This window comes from Anguilla rostrata, chromosome 8 (assembly GCF_018555375.3).
Source record: "Anguilla rostrata isolate EN2019 chromosome 8, ASM1855537v3, whole genome shotgun sequence".
Taxonomy (NCBI): domain Eukaryota; kingdom Metazoa; phylum Chordata; class Actinopteri; order Anguilliformes; family Anguillidae; genus Anguilla; species Anguilla rostrata.
In genome coordinates, this window is record NC_057940.1 from 2,679,746 (window position 1) to 2,697,735 (window position 17,990).

At 51.7% G+C, this 17,990-nt stretch overlaps 1 protein-coding gene across 1 annotated transcript in view; it reads left to right on the forward strand.

Annotated features, from left to right (window-relative positions):
• Nucleotides 1–368: 368 nt before the first annotated feature.
• LOC135260292 (rho GTPase-activating protein 21-like) overlaps nucleotides 369–17,990 on the forward strand; it is a 76,949-nt gene continuing 59,327 nt past the window's right edge. The window contains 2 exon segments of the mRNA XM_064345533.1: nucleotides 369–852; nucleotides 2,246–2,515. Of these exon segments, the coding sequence (XP_064201603.1) occupies nucleotides 2,438–2,515 (78 nt within the window). The 5' untranslated portion in view covers nucleotides 369–852; nucleotides 2,246–2,437.

Genomic DNA, 17,990 nt, shown 5'->3' on the forward strand with positions numbered 1-17,990 from the left:
ACAATGCGTGTTTTATTCCATACTGAAAAGTAATATAAAATAATGTGCGTAGTTAATCAAAGAAAAGTAGTTTATTTTTTATTGGACATTAAAACGTTTCAGTCTTGATGTCCAATGAAAAATAAAAATGGGGGGGAAAAAATTATTGCTGGCATAAGGTCACCCAACACTGTTGGGGCCCTCTTCTGCAAAGACGCACAAAGACTACGTTTATAAATTAGACGTGGAAATTTTTAATGTTCCCTTTAAAATGCGAACGCAACATAGCCTAGTGAGCGCACACCTTTCTGTGGAGGGTTCTAGCTCTCCAGCTACGTGCGAGCGGCGTTCAGTTGGCCGAGTTTGAAACAGAATTTAAAAGTTCACTGTGATTGGGTGGGTGCGCCAAGGGCGACCGGAGGGCGGTGTTTCCAGGGAGTTGGGAGAACCGTGTTCCCTCAATTCTACAGTCCACCGCTCAACGGCGGGGGGGGAAACTAGAAGGGCATGCCAAATAATTTTTTAATCGATACCCTATTACAGACGTACTTGGGCGGCTAAATATGGACCGCACACAGTTTTCTAACAATGGACGTTCTGTTCACACGGAGAAAGGAAATATTTTTGTGTTTTAATGGGCGTTCACCACGCCGCTGCCGTAGCCTATGGTTTTGCAAACAGGTTGTTCGCTCGCCGAAGTGGACTGGCTAGCTGACGCTAGCTCTTTTCACGTGAGCTGCTGGATGGTAAAAAAGCCTTTGGATTACAGAGTTTTTAAAATCTTCCAACGAATTGTTCTGGATTTGGGACGATGACTTTTTGTGTTTATCCTATTGTTTTGACGGTGGATTCATGGCTATCAAACTCGTCCGGGTAAGTTTTGTATCCAGTTAGCTCGCTAACTGTAGTCTACGTGCGTGTATGGCTACAAGCGAGGAGCCTAACAATACAAGAGCTAACGATGTGGTTACTTTTGTCCGTGTGGCCGAAACGTGTGTGGTTCAACTAGATGCCAAATTATAACTTGTTCGCAGGACGAAATGCCTCCGGGTGAAATAAAATGGAACAACTTGACGTTACCATAATTTAGGGTTAGGGAAAGAAATGACTGGTTCGCTAGCCACATTTTTGTGTGTTTCGAGGGTCACTGCACTATTATCCCGATGGCTATAGCCATCTCCTGGAATAACAGGACACTTCTATCCGAGCGCGTGCCCACCTTATCTAGCCACAATCATGAATTTCCCGAATTTACCTTAAACAAGGTAGGAGAGGAAGAGAGATGCGTGTCTTTGTTTTTTTTTTCCCAGGACAAAAAAACTGATCTAGCTAGCCTACTTGTGACAATTCAGTCGGTTTCTTTGGACACTTTTATCTTGTATTTCGCACGTCGTTGCTTTGGAGCAGCTGCCTGGTTAGCTCACGTTCACCGGGGACGGGCGGCTACGTCCTTGCGCGGGCACACATTGTATCCCTTCCAGTTTTTACTGCACGCTTAGTTTCACAGGTTTTTTTAAGTATGCTAGCGAAATACCTAAAACGTGACTTGCTACATAGTTTCTGCCTTCTCTTGTAAAGGTTTAGTTGGCAATCATGTGGTACTTGCTGGGTTGTTAAGAGCATAGTCCTATCATCCCAAATAGCTGGTGCAAGATAATTTCAGTCCTGATAGCTGAGTGAATAGTTTCCTTTTCTTTTCTTGGTTATGATAATTGTTGTATTAAATAGGCGATAGCTGTCTTTTAGCACAGAAGATTTACAAGGAAGGAATTTGCAAAGAATATTAAACTGTTCACGGGTTACGGATGATATTGTTGATTTTGATATGTTCGTTTAGTCTACGTTATTGTCAAATCTATAAAAAAAAGAAAAAAGTTAAGCTTTGGCCAAATGGCATCACACTACTAGTCCACGTGCTGTTCGCTTGCTAGCCAAGTTTTAAGTAGATATACTAAATAATCCTTGACAATGAAGCTTTAATTCTCGTGTCAAGTTAGACCGCATTCTATTTTAGTGAGTGAATAGGGCACATACTTTTGATAGTACCCTGCCTTTTTTGTTTTGGTTATGAGTGATTAATATCCCCAAGATCCTGTAGGCTACATCATTTTAAAAGGGTAGTGGTCGCCTTCCAAGCGACGGTTGCCAAAAATGACTGGCTTTTGTTTGCGGGAACCTTTCCGAATAGTTTACGCATAGGTAGCTATACATTTATTTGGGAAAAAAGTGTATTTAAATTCTAACTGATTTTTTTTGTTTGTTTTAGAGTCATATAGACGAGGAAATGAAGAAAGAAGACGGAGTGGATTTATCTTTCTATTTTTTATTTAATTGTTATTCTTTTTGAATTTTTTTTTAACAACCATTGGACCAACTCTTAAGTACTTTCGGATTTTCCCCATTCGTCGCTCAATGTGGTCTACAGAGGGTCTTTGTCTTTGCGATTTGACGTGAGACGATGGCCACACTTTGGGCAGATCCACCAAATGATGAAGACGACGGGAGAAGATGTCCAGCGGCTTCTACTGCTTGCGAGGTGAGGCGATGCCATGGGTTATTTCTAACGTCCGCTTCAACTCAGCAAGTCCCTGCTGAAATACAGTCTAGTTCAAGTCTATGCACCAACGCTGAAAGCGAAATAACCAAGTGAGCTGTCAAAACACATGCACCTACAGATTCGTGTTGGTTACCTTGATTAATGTGCGATTGTAGCCGGATCTGAGAACAAACTGCGGTCTGAGGTGGGGGCTTTAAATGGAATGTATGACCAGCGAGTTCACACGGGATGGAAAAAAAGACAAGATGTATAACCTAGTTGATTTCCGTCTGTTCAGTGTAATCCCCTGCGGGACTTAAATAGTCGTTTTTATGTTATGCAACCACCATATTACAAAGTTTCTTTTGTCTGTGAAGTTCCTTTCGTGATGTTGTGCTTTCAGTATGAGGCACGAATGAATCGTCAGGCGAGGGTGCCAGCTTTGAATAGGACTTTATTTAAATAGGTTACTGCATGAAAGCGCCGTCTTTACTCATTGACACCTTAAAAGCAGTACAGTCAGTGAATGACGTTGTTGAACTCTTCCACCTGTGTGCTGGTCCTGTCAGTCACTCAGGTGTACGTAGAATACTGTAATTAGGCCTACACTTTGTTCCATTTACCATATATGGTTGTTATTTGGCTGTGTTTCAAGACCGCGTGTAGTCAAACTTACTGTACCGGTCTTGGGAAAACGCTTATAAACCTAACGCCGAGAGATTTGCAATTTTAAGTTTCTCTACTTCACAGTGCAAGCAAGGTTCGTTTGTCCCTCCAGAGGGTTCAGTGCCGTGGAACGGCTGCTTTTCGTGTCACCAAGACCCAGTTAAGGCTGGTTTTTGCACGCGCTGTGTCGTAATGTTTTTTTCTTGTCTAAACAGGTAGTTGGAAGTCTGCTGGCAACAAGGAGGAATTTAACGGTTAAAATGGAACAAAATCGTAGTCGCGCGCGTTCTGATTCTCTTTGGGTGAACTTTCTCAGTCCCTTAACCCTAAGTGTTTTGGCATTACGTAATGGTTGAAGCTTTAATTATTTTCAGTAATCCATTAAACGAATTACTGAAATGGTCTGTTACGTTGCTTGCAGGATTAACTCGCCCGCATTAGTTTTGATATGTAGCTTGTGCTGTGAAATCCTCTTAAAAGGCGCAGGGGTGGAGGCGTCTTAGACCCCGTTTAAATGGCAGCGCATCCACACAGCTGGACCCCTGTTGGCTTAAAATGTACAGTAGAATGTGTTAACACGCGACTGTGTACTGTGCCGTGAAAGTTGAAGTTGCCTGAAAGCTTATCTGCGCGCTAGTCAGAAATCGGAGCGATAACCAAACGCAGAGTAAATCCCAAATGCAAATACTCTCTTAAAATCACTGTTATTCAAATAGACGATTGAACAAGAGAAGCGGCAGGCTAATTCATTCTCGCCTGTGGTAGCTGAACTGCAGAAGCCATACATGTTTTCTACACTTTTCCAACTCGCCGAATTTGTTTTGTCTTTTTGTTTAGCGCTTTTTTTTGTGTGAGAGTCCTTAGTTGACTGTGACTCGGCTGTTTAATGGAAACAGGAAGTGCTCCTCCTTTGTTCTCAGAAGAGCGTTGAACTCGTTGCAGGGATCGCTTGGCAGGCTCTCACGCGCCTGGCCAGACAAACGTGAGGTTGTGAAAACAGCCCCAGCGCGCGGGCTGGTGTCTCCGGCGGCGTTCCTGTCTGATGACGCTGCTGCCCCCCTCCCTCCAAATAAAGTTACACTTGAACCACCACTTATCGCAGGTGTGACTCAGACACCCCCCCAGCACAACCATAAAACTGCCAGTTTCCTCAAATATTTGTGAAAGTTCTGCCCATCTGTTTTGTGATGGAACAAGGATAGGGGTCCACTGTTTTCCTCTTGCTGTGTGTCGGGCTTACATCTGATTGGTCGGAACCCATGTGACCCATCTGGACCAGTTATAGAACACCGTAAGAGTTGTGTTTGAAACGAAAAAGAAGCTTCCACAACTTTAAAAAATGGTGTCGTTCATGCCCTGTGTTTAGTTTTACACTGCCATGTGAATACTTTTTCACAACCGTGTTTATTTTGGCTGTCGCATTTCATCACTTCCTTATGTTTGTCAGTGAGCATTTTGTTATTTGGCATTCAAATATTTAAATTGAATCTCAGTGGCATTGCGGTGGTATGGATTTGCATCCAATGACTTCAGCAGAGATACGCTTGTGGTTGCAAAAAAAGAGGGCTCTAGCTTGTGGATTAATTGTGTGCTGGCCGGGTCATGCGGAGGGAAAATGGTAACTGGGTTTGTTGTTTTGGCCGTTAATGTGTTGAGCGGAGGAACACCTTCCTCTGAGGTGTGTTGCTTTCTCCTAGTCCTGTAATTGCCAGCGTATTTTACATGGGGGGAGGCAGTGCAGTGTAATGCGTAAGGAGCTGGCCTTGTAACCTGAAGGTCGCAGGTTCAAGTCGGGTTGGACATCCTTGTGTCCTTGAGCAAGGTACCTTACCCTGCATTGCCCCAGGATATATCCAGCTGTATAAATGAATGCAGTGTAAATGCAGTGTAGAATGTTGTGTAAGTCGCTCTGGATAAGAGCGTCTGCTGAATGCCTGTAATGTAATGTTATAGTGAGGAGTGGCTTTAAGGGGCTGGAGGCTGGCCCTTTAGTGCTACTACCAGCAGTGGCTGTGCCTCAGCATGTAGCCATTCGGGGCTCTGCGTGGACCAGCTCGAGGCACGCTGTCACTCAGCCGGAGGTGGGCGGGCCTTAGCGCTCGAGGCACGCTGTCACTCAGCCGGAGGTGGGCGGGCCTTAGCGCTCGAGGCACGCTGTCACTCAGCCGGAGGTGGGCGGGCCTTAGCGCTGAGGCCCGCTGTCACTCAGCAGGAGGTGGCGGCCTTAGCGCTGAGGCACGCTGTCACTCAGCCGGAGGTGGGCGGGCCTTAGCGCTCGAGGCACGCTGTCACTCAGCAGGAGGTGGGCGGGCCTTAGCGCTCGAGGCACGCTGTCACTCAGCCGGAGGTGGGCGGGCCTTAGCGCTCGAGGCACGCTGTCACTCAGCCGGAGGTGGGCGGGCCTTAGCGCTCGAGGCACGCTGTCACTCAGCCGGAGGTGGGCGGGCCTTAGCGCTCGAGGCACGCTGTCACTCAGCAGGAGGTGGGCGGGCCTTAGCGTGCATGCGAAGCAGCTGCCGCAGATAATGTTCCAGCGGCCGGCTACTGTACGATTCTGACAAGTTTGAGCGGGGCGACATAACTCAGGAGGTAAGACCGATTGTCTGGCAGTCGGAGGGTTGCCGGTTCAAACCCCGCCCTGGGCGTGTCGAAGTGTCCTTGAGCAAGACACCTAACCCCTAACCCCTAACTGCTCTGGTGAATGAGAGGCATCAATTGTAAAGCGCTTTGGATAAAAGCACTATATAAATGCAGTCCATTTACCATTTACCACTTACGATTAGCTGATTTCATGTTGAAAGTGCCCATCGTCCGTCGTGGTCTGAAGACGCATCTCTTCAGACTCTACCTGGCTATCACTGCACTAGGATCGCCCTTACCACCTTGAATCTTTCTAATTTGATCCTGTAGCACTTTCATGTTACACTTGTATCTCCAACCAGCGCTTATATTGCACTTGTATCGTTATCTTGATGTTGTGGCTCGTCATCACGCCTCCTAGTTTGACTTGCCATAACTTTCTGACCTAGCATATGCTCACTGTGTGAATGGGACTTAATGTGTTCATGGCTATGAATAGCTGTTACATAATGAGTATTGTACCTTATCGGACCTGTGTTTTGTAGTTGTTCCAATGACCTTCTGTATGCATTTATTGTACGTCGCTTTGGATAGAAGTGTCTGCCAAATGAACATAATGTAATGTAATACTGTCTTTTTAAATGAAACCTAGTGGGAGATACTTTTACAAGAATGTGTGTTGAACTTTCAGAATTTCCTACTGGTAGGCTGGCTGCCATCTTCAGACATTGTGTGCTTCTTGGCAAAGAGAAGGTGATGGAGCAGAACAGTGGTGGTTCTGAATGGTTTTAATCTTGCGAAAGCACAGCTCCTGTCCCTGTCTTTGAAAGGCGGTGAGCTACGCATTTGCCCTTTCCGTGTGGAAAACGCAAAACACCCCATTTCCCAGTGGCACCCTGAGGCACCTGGTCCTCGGGTGCTGATTTTGGGGGTGGTGCGGGCCACGGGGTGGGCGTGTCCCCCCCCCCCCCCCCAAACCCCCCCATGCCCCCAGGGCTTTGACTGCCGGTTAGCGGCCGAGAACAAAGACCAGGCTTCACACCAGCCGGTGATTCAGCGCCTGTCCTGAATGAATGAATGAATTAGTGAATGGGTGAATGAATGAATGAATGAATTAGTGAATGGGTGAATGAATGAATGGGTGAATGACTGAATGAATGAATGGGTGAATGGGTGGGCGGGTGGAGTGAGGTTTTATGTAGTGCTTTTTATGGGTCTCCAGAGTCGGATGTGAGCTGAACTTATGGACCCTGAGTCAGAAGAGTTGGGTGCGGGGGGGGGGAGTGGGTGGATTAGGAGATTGCTGCTCTGGGAATGTGTTGTGAATATTTGGTGATGCCCTGGACATAAGAAATGAGCAGTTATCGTGTGTGTGTGTGTGTGTGTGTGTGTGTGTCCATTCGAGTGTGTGTGTATGTATGCACTATCTGTCATGGATTGCAGCCACATTCTGGTTGTTCTGCTGCTTGTGAGTCATCAGTGTTTGGCCCCCACGCTGATATAGACCTCACGACCAGTCGCCCCAGCTGATTTAACTCTGATATAGCCCCCCCCCCCACCCCCACCCCGCTGAGTTAGACCCGGGTGCTCCCCATTTTGAGGAGCCCTCCCCCAGGAGCAGGGAGCCTGTGTGCAGCTGTGTCTCCTATGACATCATCACCAGGCCCGTGACACATACTGAGCTCTGAACTGGAGCCCAAACACCCACCCCTCGCCCCCCCCCCCCCCCCCACCTAAAGACCCCCCAGATGTGTGTGCCATGCCACTGAATCCCAGCATGTCATGAGGCTGCAGAGCTGGTCAGCATTTGCCAGTGTTTTTGTGGCCCTTTGTCTGGTTAATGCTGCTCCTTTGTGACCCGCCCTTGTTATGATGTCATAATGACATCGCGGAGGGTTCTGCTTCTTTTGAGCGGCAGGATTCTAGAATGGCCTCTGAGCCGGATCGGAATTGTGTGACAGAGTGGCCTGTGGCTTTGGATAGGGATTGGGGGAAGGGGGCTATGTGGGGTTGGGTGGGATTGGGGGGAGGGGGCTATGTGGGGTTGGGTGGGATTGGGGGGAGGGGGCTTTGGGGTTGGGTGGGATTGGGAGGAGGGGGCTGTGTGGTGTTGGGTGGGATTGGGAGACGGGCTGTTCGGGGTTGGGCGGGGTCAGAACAGCACTGATGGGTTATAGCTGACGGTGATGTGCAGCCCAGGCCTTTGTCTGGGTCCTGTGTGTGTGTTTGGGTCACTGTGCCACAGGGAGAGGAGGACGATGTGCGGGAGGACATTAGCAGTTCAGGATGGTTATAATGCATTATAATGCCTTATAACGCGTGAGCCTGAGAGCTCAGCTGTAAGGCCCACAGAGGCCCTGGGGACTCTTTCGATGCACGTCTGGCTGTCAGGCGGGGTCATCAGCTCAGGTCTCTGTGTGTGTGCATGGCTGCGGGGGGCGGGGGGGCGGGTTGTGCACGCTTAGTCTCCCCCTAGGTCTCTGTCTGTGAATCAGGCAGACCTTATGATTATGATTAGATGTCTCGATCGCTTTCTGGCATCTTGAGTGTCTGATAAAGGGCTAAACTGCCTGTGTGTGTGTGTGTGTGTGTGTGCGTGTGCATCATCTGAAGCTTCATTAATGCTCCAGGACGTGCCGAGAGTCGACCTTCGACCCCCACACAACCCAGGGACCATCCTAATTGGCCAGCTTTCCCTCTGGGAATTTTGTGAAATTGCCTCTGTCTGCCTTCAGATTACCCAATTATGCCTGTGTGGCATAAACCCCCCCCCCCCCCCCATCCCCACGCAGTCATCGTTTGGCGGCAGTCATGTGATGTGAGCAAAGTCCGTTAATACGGAAAGTGCCTGTTCTTCCTGTGGATCGTGTCGGATTGAAGGTCACCTATTTTTAGGATGGGCTGATTATTGTGGCCTCTGCGGGTGCGCTGCAGGGACCCTAATCTAATATGCGGGCCCGTCCCAGCGTTCCGCCCCCCCCCCCTTCCTTTGCGGAGTACCGGCTGACTGGGAGGATGTTCCCTCTACAGTAGGAAGGAGTGCGTTCCGATAAGCCATCAGCTGGGAGAGAGAGGAAGAACAGTCAGGAACGTGGGGGGTTAACTGGGGTAGGGTGGGCTGGGGGGGGGGGGTGCATACTGAGGGTTAAGGTCACGGTTCAGCACGGACCATGCCCCCCCCCCCCCCCTTTCCCGGATGAGAAGTGCCAGGATGTGGGATTGCAGGATTTTGGGGGGGGGGGGAATCATCTCAGTGATGCGAGGAGAGACTGTGGTGTACATTACCCCCTTGGGGCTGCTGTGAAGCGCACAAACAACCCCCCCCCCTCGCCACTGCTGCCCGCCAGGTCCTCTGCCTGTCATTTCGGGCAGAAATGATGTGATGATCTCATTAGTCCCAACAGACATGTGCCAGCTGTACCCCCACAGATAATTACACCCCCGCACACACACACACACTCACACACACATGCGCCCCATGCAAATACATACACGCACACACACACACACACACACTGAGAGGCAGGTGCTGGGTGCTTAGCCCATGATGTCTGCTTACAGTACGCATCCCTGTGTAGATGCCCTGCGATACCCATCTCTCCAGCCCATAATAAGCGGCCTCTGATAACATCTCACTTTGCGTCCTGTTGGGCTTTTCGGACTCATTAGTGCCCAAACTGCCCTTTTCCCGCCCAGACTGGATAGAATGGGCTCGTAAATCGCTCAGCTGCACACTAGGAAGCTGTAATATTCCGGCTGGTGTCTTATTTTTAAAATCTGATCCCTGTGCTGGCCGCTCAGCGATGCTGGCTCACTGGGGAAAAGCTTTCTCTCCCTCCCTCTCTCTCTCTCTGTTTATTAACCGAGTCCGCTCTGTGTTCACGCGCTCAGAAAGCCTCTCTCTCTCTCTCTCCCTCTCTCTGTCTCTCTGTCTCTCTCTCTCTCTCTCTCTCTCTGTCTCTCTCTCTCCCCCTCCCTCCCTCCCTCTCTCTCTCCCCCCCCCCCCCCCCCCCTCTCTCTCTCTCTTTTTTCACGCGCTCAGAAAGCCGCTCTTATTGCTGTGGTGATTGGGCTGTGTGGCTTTGGCTGGGGTTAGTGAGTTAGTGAGTTAGTGAGTTGGTGAGTTGGTGAGTTAGTGAGTCAGTGAGTTAGTGAGTTAGTGAGTTAGTGAGTTAGTGGGTTAGTGAGTCAGTGAGTCAGTGAGTCAGTGAGTTAGTGACCCCGTGATGTACCCTCCCAGAGTAGGGCCTGGAAACGCTCCTGTGCTTTAGATGGGGGGGATGAACGCATGCTTTTATTACCACACGGAAGTGATGCTTTCCCCATCTCTCTCTCTCTCACACTCTCTCTCTCTCGCTCTCTCTCTGTCCCTCCGTCACACTCTCACACTCTCATTCTCTCTCACACTCTCTCTCTCTCTCTCTCTCTCTCTCTCTCACACTCTCTCTCTCTCGCTCTCTCTCTGTCCCTCCGTCACACTCTCACACTCTCATTCTCTCTCACACTCTCTCTCTCTCTCCCTCACACTCACTTTCTCTCTCTCTCATTGTCTCTCTCTCTGCCTGTTTCTTGCCATATATTTCTATATCTCTCTCCATCTCTTTTTCTCTTTATCTGTCTCCCTCTCTGCCTGTCTCCCCCCCCACTCTCTCTCCCCCACTCTGTCTCTATCTCTATCTGTCTCCCTGTCGCCCTGTGTTTCACCCTTGCTCTCCCTCCCTCCCTCCCTCTCTCTCTCCCCCCCCCCTCTCTCTTCTCTCTGGGAAAGCGGTGCATGTTGTTTGTAGTGTCTGGCTCAGCGCCCCTCTCCTTTGAAAGGTCACTACGGTGGCCCTGTGAGGACATGCTGAGCGTGTGTGCCTGAGTTCTTTCCTTCGTGATTCCTCAGAAATGAGTGAGTTTTCAGCCTGAACACTGGGGAGTGTTGCAAGCACAGACACACAGACTGATGGACGGGTGTTCAACTGAAAATCCAAATACCAGAGAGGCCAAAATCAGCCAAGCCAGGAAAAAGACGGGACCAGTCAGTCCAGCGCATGCTTATGCAGTCCTGAAAGGTCAGGGTTCGAGGGCGAGCGGGCTGCGGTGTGACTTCCCCTGCAGTCGAGGCTCTTGTCTCAGTTTCTTTCTGACAATCCCGCCCCTCCCCTCCGGTCCGATTCCCGCCAGTGGTGTGGGCTGATGGGAAGCCGGGTCGAAGCGCGACTTCTGCCCCTCCCGTCCGCCGCTGCATGACGCAACGTCTGATTGGTTAATTATTGAACTGCTGTCAGAGTACGACCCCTCCCCCATCGATGGCCTAGATTTCAGTGGCTTTGAGTTCCAGCTGCTGCTGCTGGTTTGGTCGTCAGTTACATCGATTAGCCCCCCCCCCCCATTTTATTTACACCAGATGTGGGGTGTCTGTCAATCAGTCAGTGTGTTGTCATGGCGATTTGGGAGGGCCCACTCAGGGCTCAGCCTGTGTGTGAGTGACAGACGAATGAGGCCCCGCCCACTGCACCCCGCCCTTGCTTTTTCTGGAGCGAAACGCTAACGCTGAAAGCCCATTGGTTCCCTCCGGGGACCTGGGGGGGGGGGGGGATGTGGGATTGATCCACAGCGGTGATTGATCCAGTTGTAATCGGGTTGGTGGAGGCGCCACTGCAGGTCTGGCACAGCCTGAGTTTTGAGTGGGGGGGAGGGGTGTCGGATGCATTAAAGGGCGTGGGTAGGGGTAGGGGGTAGGGGTAAACCCCCGTTTGTGATTAAGCAGTGTCCCAGCAGGGCTTTGTCTCCTCAGGTCTTTGGCTGTTGTGATTCGCTCCCTGTTTGTGTGTCGGATGGTATTGTACAGAACTCTCCCATCCATCTTCATAGATGTGCCTGGAAAAACAGCCAGGAAACTTAAAAAGGAAAGTCAATGTGTCGAGTCTCACACACACACGCACACACACACACGTGCACACATCAGGTCACTCACACTGACTGTTTTCACACACACACACACACACACACACACACACACACACACATCAGGTCACTCACTTTGGGGGGAGGAAGTGGCACAGAACCCACAGCGCCCTCTTGGCTCACTCGCTGGGGGCAGGAGCTGCTGCTGCTGCTGCAGTACCAGCGTTTCTCCACTAGAGGCCTTTGGGCTCGGCAGTAACGAGGCGATCTGATCTGTCCCGTCCCGGTCCTGCTGGTGCTGCTGACACAGACACAGAGCTCAGCCCCCGCTGCTGCTGCCTGCGCATCGCTGAACAGAGCCCCAAACTCCTGACTGTCCGAGCAGAACCCAGACCTCCGAGCAGAACCCAGACCTCCCCGCAGAACCCCAGACCTCCCCGCAGAACCCAGACTTCCAGAACCCCGGACTTCCAGAACCCCGGATTCCCGGCTCTCCGAACTGAACCCAGGGGTTCTCCCGGGTCCTCTGTCTCTGCCTCCCTGACCTCGGCCGCCAGGGACCGCGGTTCACCCGCCGGCAACGCCGCAGAAGCGCCGCTCCCCGCGGACACGCCCGTACGCGGTCTCCGCCGGAGGAGCCGGGCATCGGAAATTCGGCTGGGGATGCTGCGGGCCGTTCCAGCCCCCACCCCGCCCCAGCCCCCCCTGAGGTAGCGGACAGACGGGGAGGAATGTCCCCCTCTGGGGTTTCGGGGTCGCCGGGGCACTAGTGGAGCGCTGCCCCGAGGCTGTGGAGGCGCGATGCCGGGACCGTCCCGCTTGGGAGTGCTGGACTGTATGATGAGCGGCCTGCAGTGCTCCTGGAACATTCCGGTGAGTCCTCTCTGCTCCGCGGAGTGTGTCCTGCCTCACGGGTCTGACTGCGCAGTGTGTCCTGCCTCACGGGTCTGACTGCTGAGTGCTGTCATTCGCTTCGCTTCTCTCTGCGCTCAGAGCCGCTTGATTTATGTGCCGGAGTGATCCTTCGGCTCCAGTTTAGTATCCACATTTAAAAGCTCATAATTCTTAAGTAACAAAGAACACGAGCTTTGAATGCTGCCTGTGAGATTCATGCATAGTTTTTCCCTCATCTTCGTCTGGCCGTCTAACCCTTTGTGCAAAGACCGGAATGCTTTGCGTTCTCCCTCTGAATTATACTGACTCAAATTTGCACATCCTGTTGTTGCTGGGTTACGGTAGCATTATTGACCTATCATGGACTGAAATTCCGAATGCTTTCTTTGACTGATGGTATCGTCCGGTATCTGTGTGTTAAGCTCATACGGGTTATTTCTGTTCATGTGGAACATAAATATGTGGACGTTTTTAACAGAAAAGAAGCAATGTAGCCAGCTTTGCAGTGCATGCTGGGAGTTGTAGGCCGACTTGTACATTGAGATTTAGCATACCTACTTTTGACTTGTTTTTTTTAATTTTTTAAGGCAAAACTTTGTCCTCCTGTAGTGCCTTTGAAGACACAGCCTGCGATTCAGGAAACAGACAGTCTTGTTGGCTGTAGTTCTATATGGCATTGCTCTCTCTCACACACACACACAGACACACACACACCTTGTGCGTCAGTGTGTCCTTGGACCGCGACCTCCTTGTGTAAAAAGATTCCCGTAAACTTGGCTCCTCTCTTTCCTCGGCGCGCTCACTGTATCCGCTGGGCCGGGAAGGTAGGGCACCGCGGCATCGATTTGGGGTTTCTTTCCCAGCCCAGCTATCCTCTAAAAGCCCTGAAGAGAATGCTGTGGCGGCCTGCATTCCAAACCCATTAACCCCCCCAGTGCCCCCCCCCCTTCCCCCCTCACCCGGAGCTTCTTGGAAAGGCTCTGATAGCAGCTTTATTTATAGCCGGTATCAGCTCAGTGTTCGGGGGGGGGGGGGGTGAAGCTGCTGTTCTGGCCTGGCATACGCTCATATTTTAAATATTTTGAAACTTTTGTCGATTTGCTGGAGCACAAGCTGAGAACCCTGACCGTTTTCCCTCTAAGTCACTTTGGATAACCGGAATGTCTTAAACACAATGTCTTGGTCACTAAATGCTTTTCTGCAGGGTCAGTAATCTGCTGGGCATTTTTTTGTTTGGTGCTGAAAGGGTTAAATAGTTTGGCCCGGTTCCTGTTGCCGTGGCCCTCGGGGTCTTACTGAAGCTGATTACTGCTCTGGACTTCTGAGGCCAGGCTGTCCTCTGTGTCTCTCTGTGTCTCTCTGTGTCTCTCTGTGTCTCTCTGTGTCTCTCTGTGTCTCTCTGTGTGACAGATCTGCTGTGTTAAGTGTTTTTCTGTTCTGGCTGTGCTTGTGTTCAGGCGGTCGGTCCACATTGAGGCCCAGTTGAGCGTTGAGGCTGTTGAGGCCCAGTTGAGCGTTGACTGTCCTGTGCTGTCCGTGTTGAGGCCCAGTTGAGCGTTGAGGCCCAGTTGAACGTTGATGGTCCTGTTGCTCGTGTTGAGGCCCAGTTGAGCGTTGAGGCTGTTGAGGCCCAGTTGAGCGTTGACTGTCCTGTGCTGTCCGTGTTGAGGCCCAGTTGAGCATTGAGGCCGTTGAGGTCCTGTTGAGCATTGAGACCAAGTTGAGCGTTGATGGTCCTGTTGAGTGTTGAGGATTGGTTGGCGCTCTGGCCGTTCGTGATCAGGCTTCTCCTCCGGTTCGCTCACAGGAAACTCTCCCGACACTGTCTGCATTGTTCGATTCCCCCCCCCCCCCATCCCCCCCCCTCGTTTAGCGTGATCTGAGGCTGAAGTTATGCGGTGTCAGCTTTAATTTCTCTCTCTCTCTCTTCCTCTCTCTCTCTCTCTCTCTCTCTCTCTCTGGTATTCGCTGGCCCCCCCCGCCCCCCCACCCTCTGGTGTAATGTTAGCCGCGGGCTGAGATGGTTTGCGGTACTGCGGGGAACTGACGGGCCTCTGTTCTGGGCGTCACGGAAACCGGACCGCTCGCTCGCTCGCTCTGAAGCCGGCCTTTGTGTTCCGGGGATCTGAAGCTCCGGGCCTCATAAAATATTCATCCCCGGCACCTGGGTCCCGGGGGGGGGGGGGTGGGGTGGGTGGGGGGGGGGGCGTGGCCGTGGCGAGTGTGCAGCTCGATGCTTTAAAGGGGACGGCTGACCGCGTGTTAAGTCGTTAGGCTAACGCTGTACGCTATTCTCTGGGGGTTTAATGAAGAAACGAAGCCTTTCGCTGTGGCTGGACTCTGGGGGCCGGTGTTCATGTAGCGTCTTGGAGTAGGAGGGCTGAGCTACGATCAGGGGTCTCTGTACCCCTTAAACGCATCACTGCAGCCTAGCCCAGCACCTGAGGCCAAATGCTTTATACCACATCAGAACGTCCAGTCTGAACATCTCACCCAGCAGCTGATTTTAGGGTCATTTCAGCTCGGAAGAGCTGGTGAGTTTAGGGTCATTTCAGCCCTGAAGAGCTGGTGAGTTTAGGGTCATTTCAGCTCGGAAGAGCTGGTGAGTTTAGGGTCATTTCAGCCCTGAAGAGCTGGTGAGTTTAGGGTCATTTCAGCCCTGAAGAGCTGGTGAGTTTAGGGTCATTTCAGCCCTGAAGAGCTGGTGAGTTTAGGGTCATTTCAGCCCTGAAGAGCTGGTGAGTTTAGGGTCATTTCAGCCCTGAAGAGCAGCTGATTTTAGGGTCATTCCAGCTCAGAAGAGCAGCTGATTTTAGGGTTGCATGGTACTGACGGTCCTGGTCCGGGGGAGGAGGGGAGGGGGAACAGCGCCTCTCTCTCTCAGACATTAAAGAGCCTTTGTCTTGTTTTCCCAGGCAGTGTCACTCAGCTGGGTCACAGCTGTGTACATCTCTCTGTCCCCCAAACATCCTGTGCCCCCCCCCCCCAGGGCCCAACGCCTCCTCCTCAGGAGTGCCTTTGGGGGCATTTTGGGCAGACTGAGCTAGGCTGGCATTAGCATGTGTAGCGGGGGTCGGGTAGGGGGTAGGGGGGGAGGGGCGGTTGGGGGGGGTGTGGGAGGATGGATGTTTCTGTGGAATTGGAATCTGTCCCTCCATGCAGTGATGTGAGCATTCGATACAGCTGTCTCTTAAAGTACTGCAATAATAATAATAATCATCATCATCACCATCATCATCATCATCAGTAGTGGAGGAGCTCCACCAGTCATGGAGTATGTTGGTAATGACCAACAGAACAGCACTGTCTAATGAACGGAAACTTTCTGGCCACTCTTAAGCAGTCCCTGTGGGAGTGACCAGGAGGCATCCACCAATCAGCAACCCTGCTGTTCTGTTTGTCTCAGCAGCATGCTCCATGATTGGAGGAGCTCCTGTCAGTTATTCCCCTGTTCTGTTCCTTGGCCTGTGGCTGCTGTGTGTGGGGTAAGGAACGTGCTGAAGGTGTTTACAGGATTTAAACCCATGACCTTGAGGCACGGAGCTCATATCACGTTTCACCTGTCTGTCTGTCTGTCTGCAGGGCGGTGATATCGATCTGACTCACTCCAAGGCCAGGAGGTTAAGAGGAGCCTTTTACACCTGCAGTACAGGAGATGCAGTGCTGTGGTTTTCTGTACAGGTTTAACAGAAGGATGTGTGTGTGGGTGTGAGTCCAAATATTAGTCTGAATTCTGATGAGAACTTTTTTTGTTGGGGGGGGGCGGGCGTGATTTTGACTTGTGAAAGCTTCTTCTAAAATAATATAATGGCCTTCAGTCTACACCTGTGCTAACCAGCCCTGTTCCTGGAGGATTGCCACCCTGCAGGTGTTCATTTCAAACCCTAATTTGGCACACCCTGACTCTATTGGCAGCTCAGCGAGGTCTGTAGCTGTTGAGTGAGGTGCGCTGTGTTAGGGTTGGATTAAAAACCTGCAGGGTGGTAGAGTTATGGTTACCAGTGGTGTACACATTTTGCCTGTAACAGAACTGTAGCTCTTACAGAATTGCACAAAAGCTGCGCTATTCTTCAGTGAAGCTGTACTTGCATCCTGTTTTCATGTTTACTCAGTCACACTGGCTATTACTGATGTGCAGAAGTGACTCTGCCTGGAGCTGATACTGTATTTATCGTATTGGCGTGGTTGTGGGTGAGGATGCGGGTAATAGGACAGAGTGTGGGGGGGGTGACATGCCGGTGTGCCCTGCGGCGGTGTCTGGTTTTGTATGAATGTGGTGAAAGTGTGTGTCATCCCGGTCGGTGCTGACAGTAAACATGCGAGCTGCAGAGAGCGTCTGTGGCGACGCGAGCGGTGCCCCACACGTGTGTTATCTCCCACACGCATGCTAGTTATCTGACGCTAATGGGGTCCAGCTGTGGCTTCCTCCCGCGTGCCAGAGAGGAGAGGCCGCTGCAGTGGAACTTCCTGTCTGTCAGAGAGAGGCCTGTCAGTGTGTGAGACTGCTCCTCAGTTCCACAGCCCCACACGAGCCCAAGGCTGCACGGACCCAGACCGGGCCAGACCCAACTCACACAACGCCAGCCCAAACCCACCCCCCACCACCACCCAAGGCTGCACCGGACCCAGGACCGGGCCAGACCCCAAACCCCAACCCACCGCCCTACCGCCGCTGGACCCAAGGCTGCACCGAACCCAGGACCGGGCCAGACCCCAAACCCCAACCCACCCCCCCACCCCCCGGACCCAGGAGTCCACTGGACCCGAGACCGGGACAGACCAGAACCCCCCCCCAGAGTCCTGTGTGCAGGCCGTTTGGGGCTTCGTGTGAAACGGGTCTTGGCCCCTCCCCTCTGTTCCATCAGCCAGCGCATACCTCACACTTCTCTTGGGACTCCTGAGCTGGCCCCGCCCTCCTCATGTGGGCTGTGCTCCGCTTCCTGTGTGTGTGTGTGTGTGTGTGTGTGTGAGAGCTTTGGCATGTAAAAGCTTGACAGCACTGCTACACTAAAACGCTTCACCTGGCACTCACTTGTGTTTGTGTACGCATGTTTGGCTGGGAGCAGTGAGAGGAGGTAGCCTGCAGACTGCTTACTGTGTCGGGGTGAAGTTCTGAAGCTGCTGAGAAAAAACTGACATTGCATTCCCAGGGAAATGAAAGATCACTGATGGTGTGGGCAGGCCTGTCCTGGTTTTTGTGTAATGCAGAAGTGCGTTTGCTGGGACGTGAGGGTTTTCTCTTTTTCGCTGACTGACGTTTGCGGGGCTGCTCCAGTCACTGCGTTCCACGCGCTGTATCGCACCCAGACCCTGCTGCTTCTCCTCAGAATGGCATCACGGCCCGCCATATGCATGCCCTCCCTCTTCCTGCGTGACATCACGGAGCTGAGCATGGAACCTTCACCCTCTTCCTGCGTGACATCACAGAGCTGACAGCCTGACA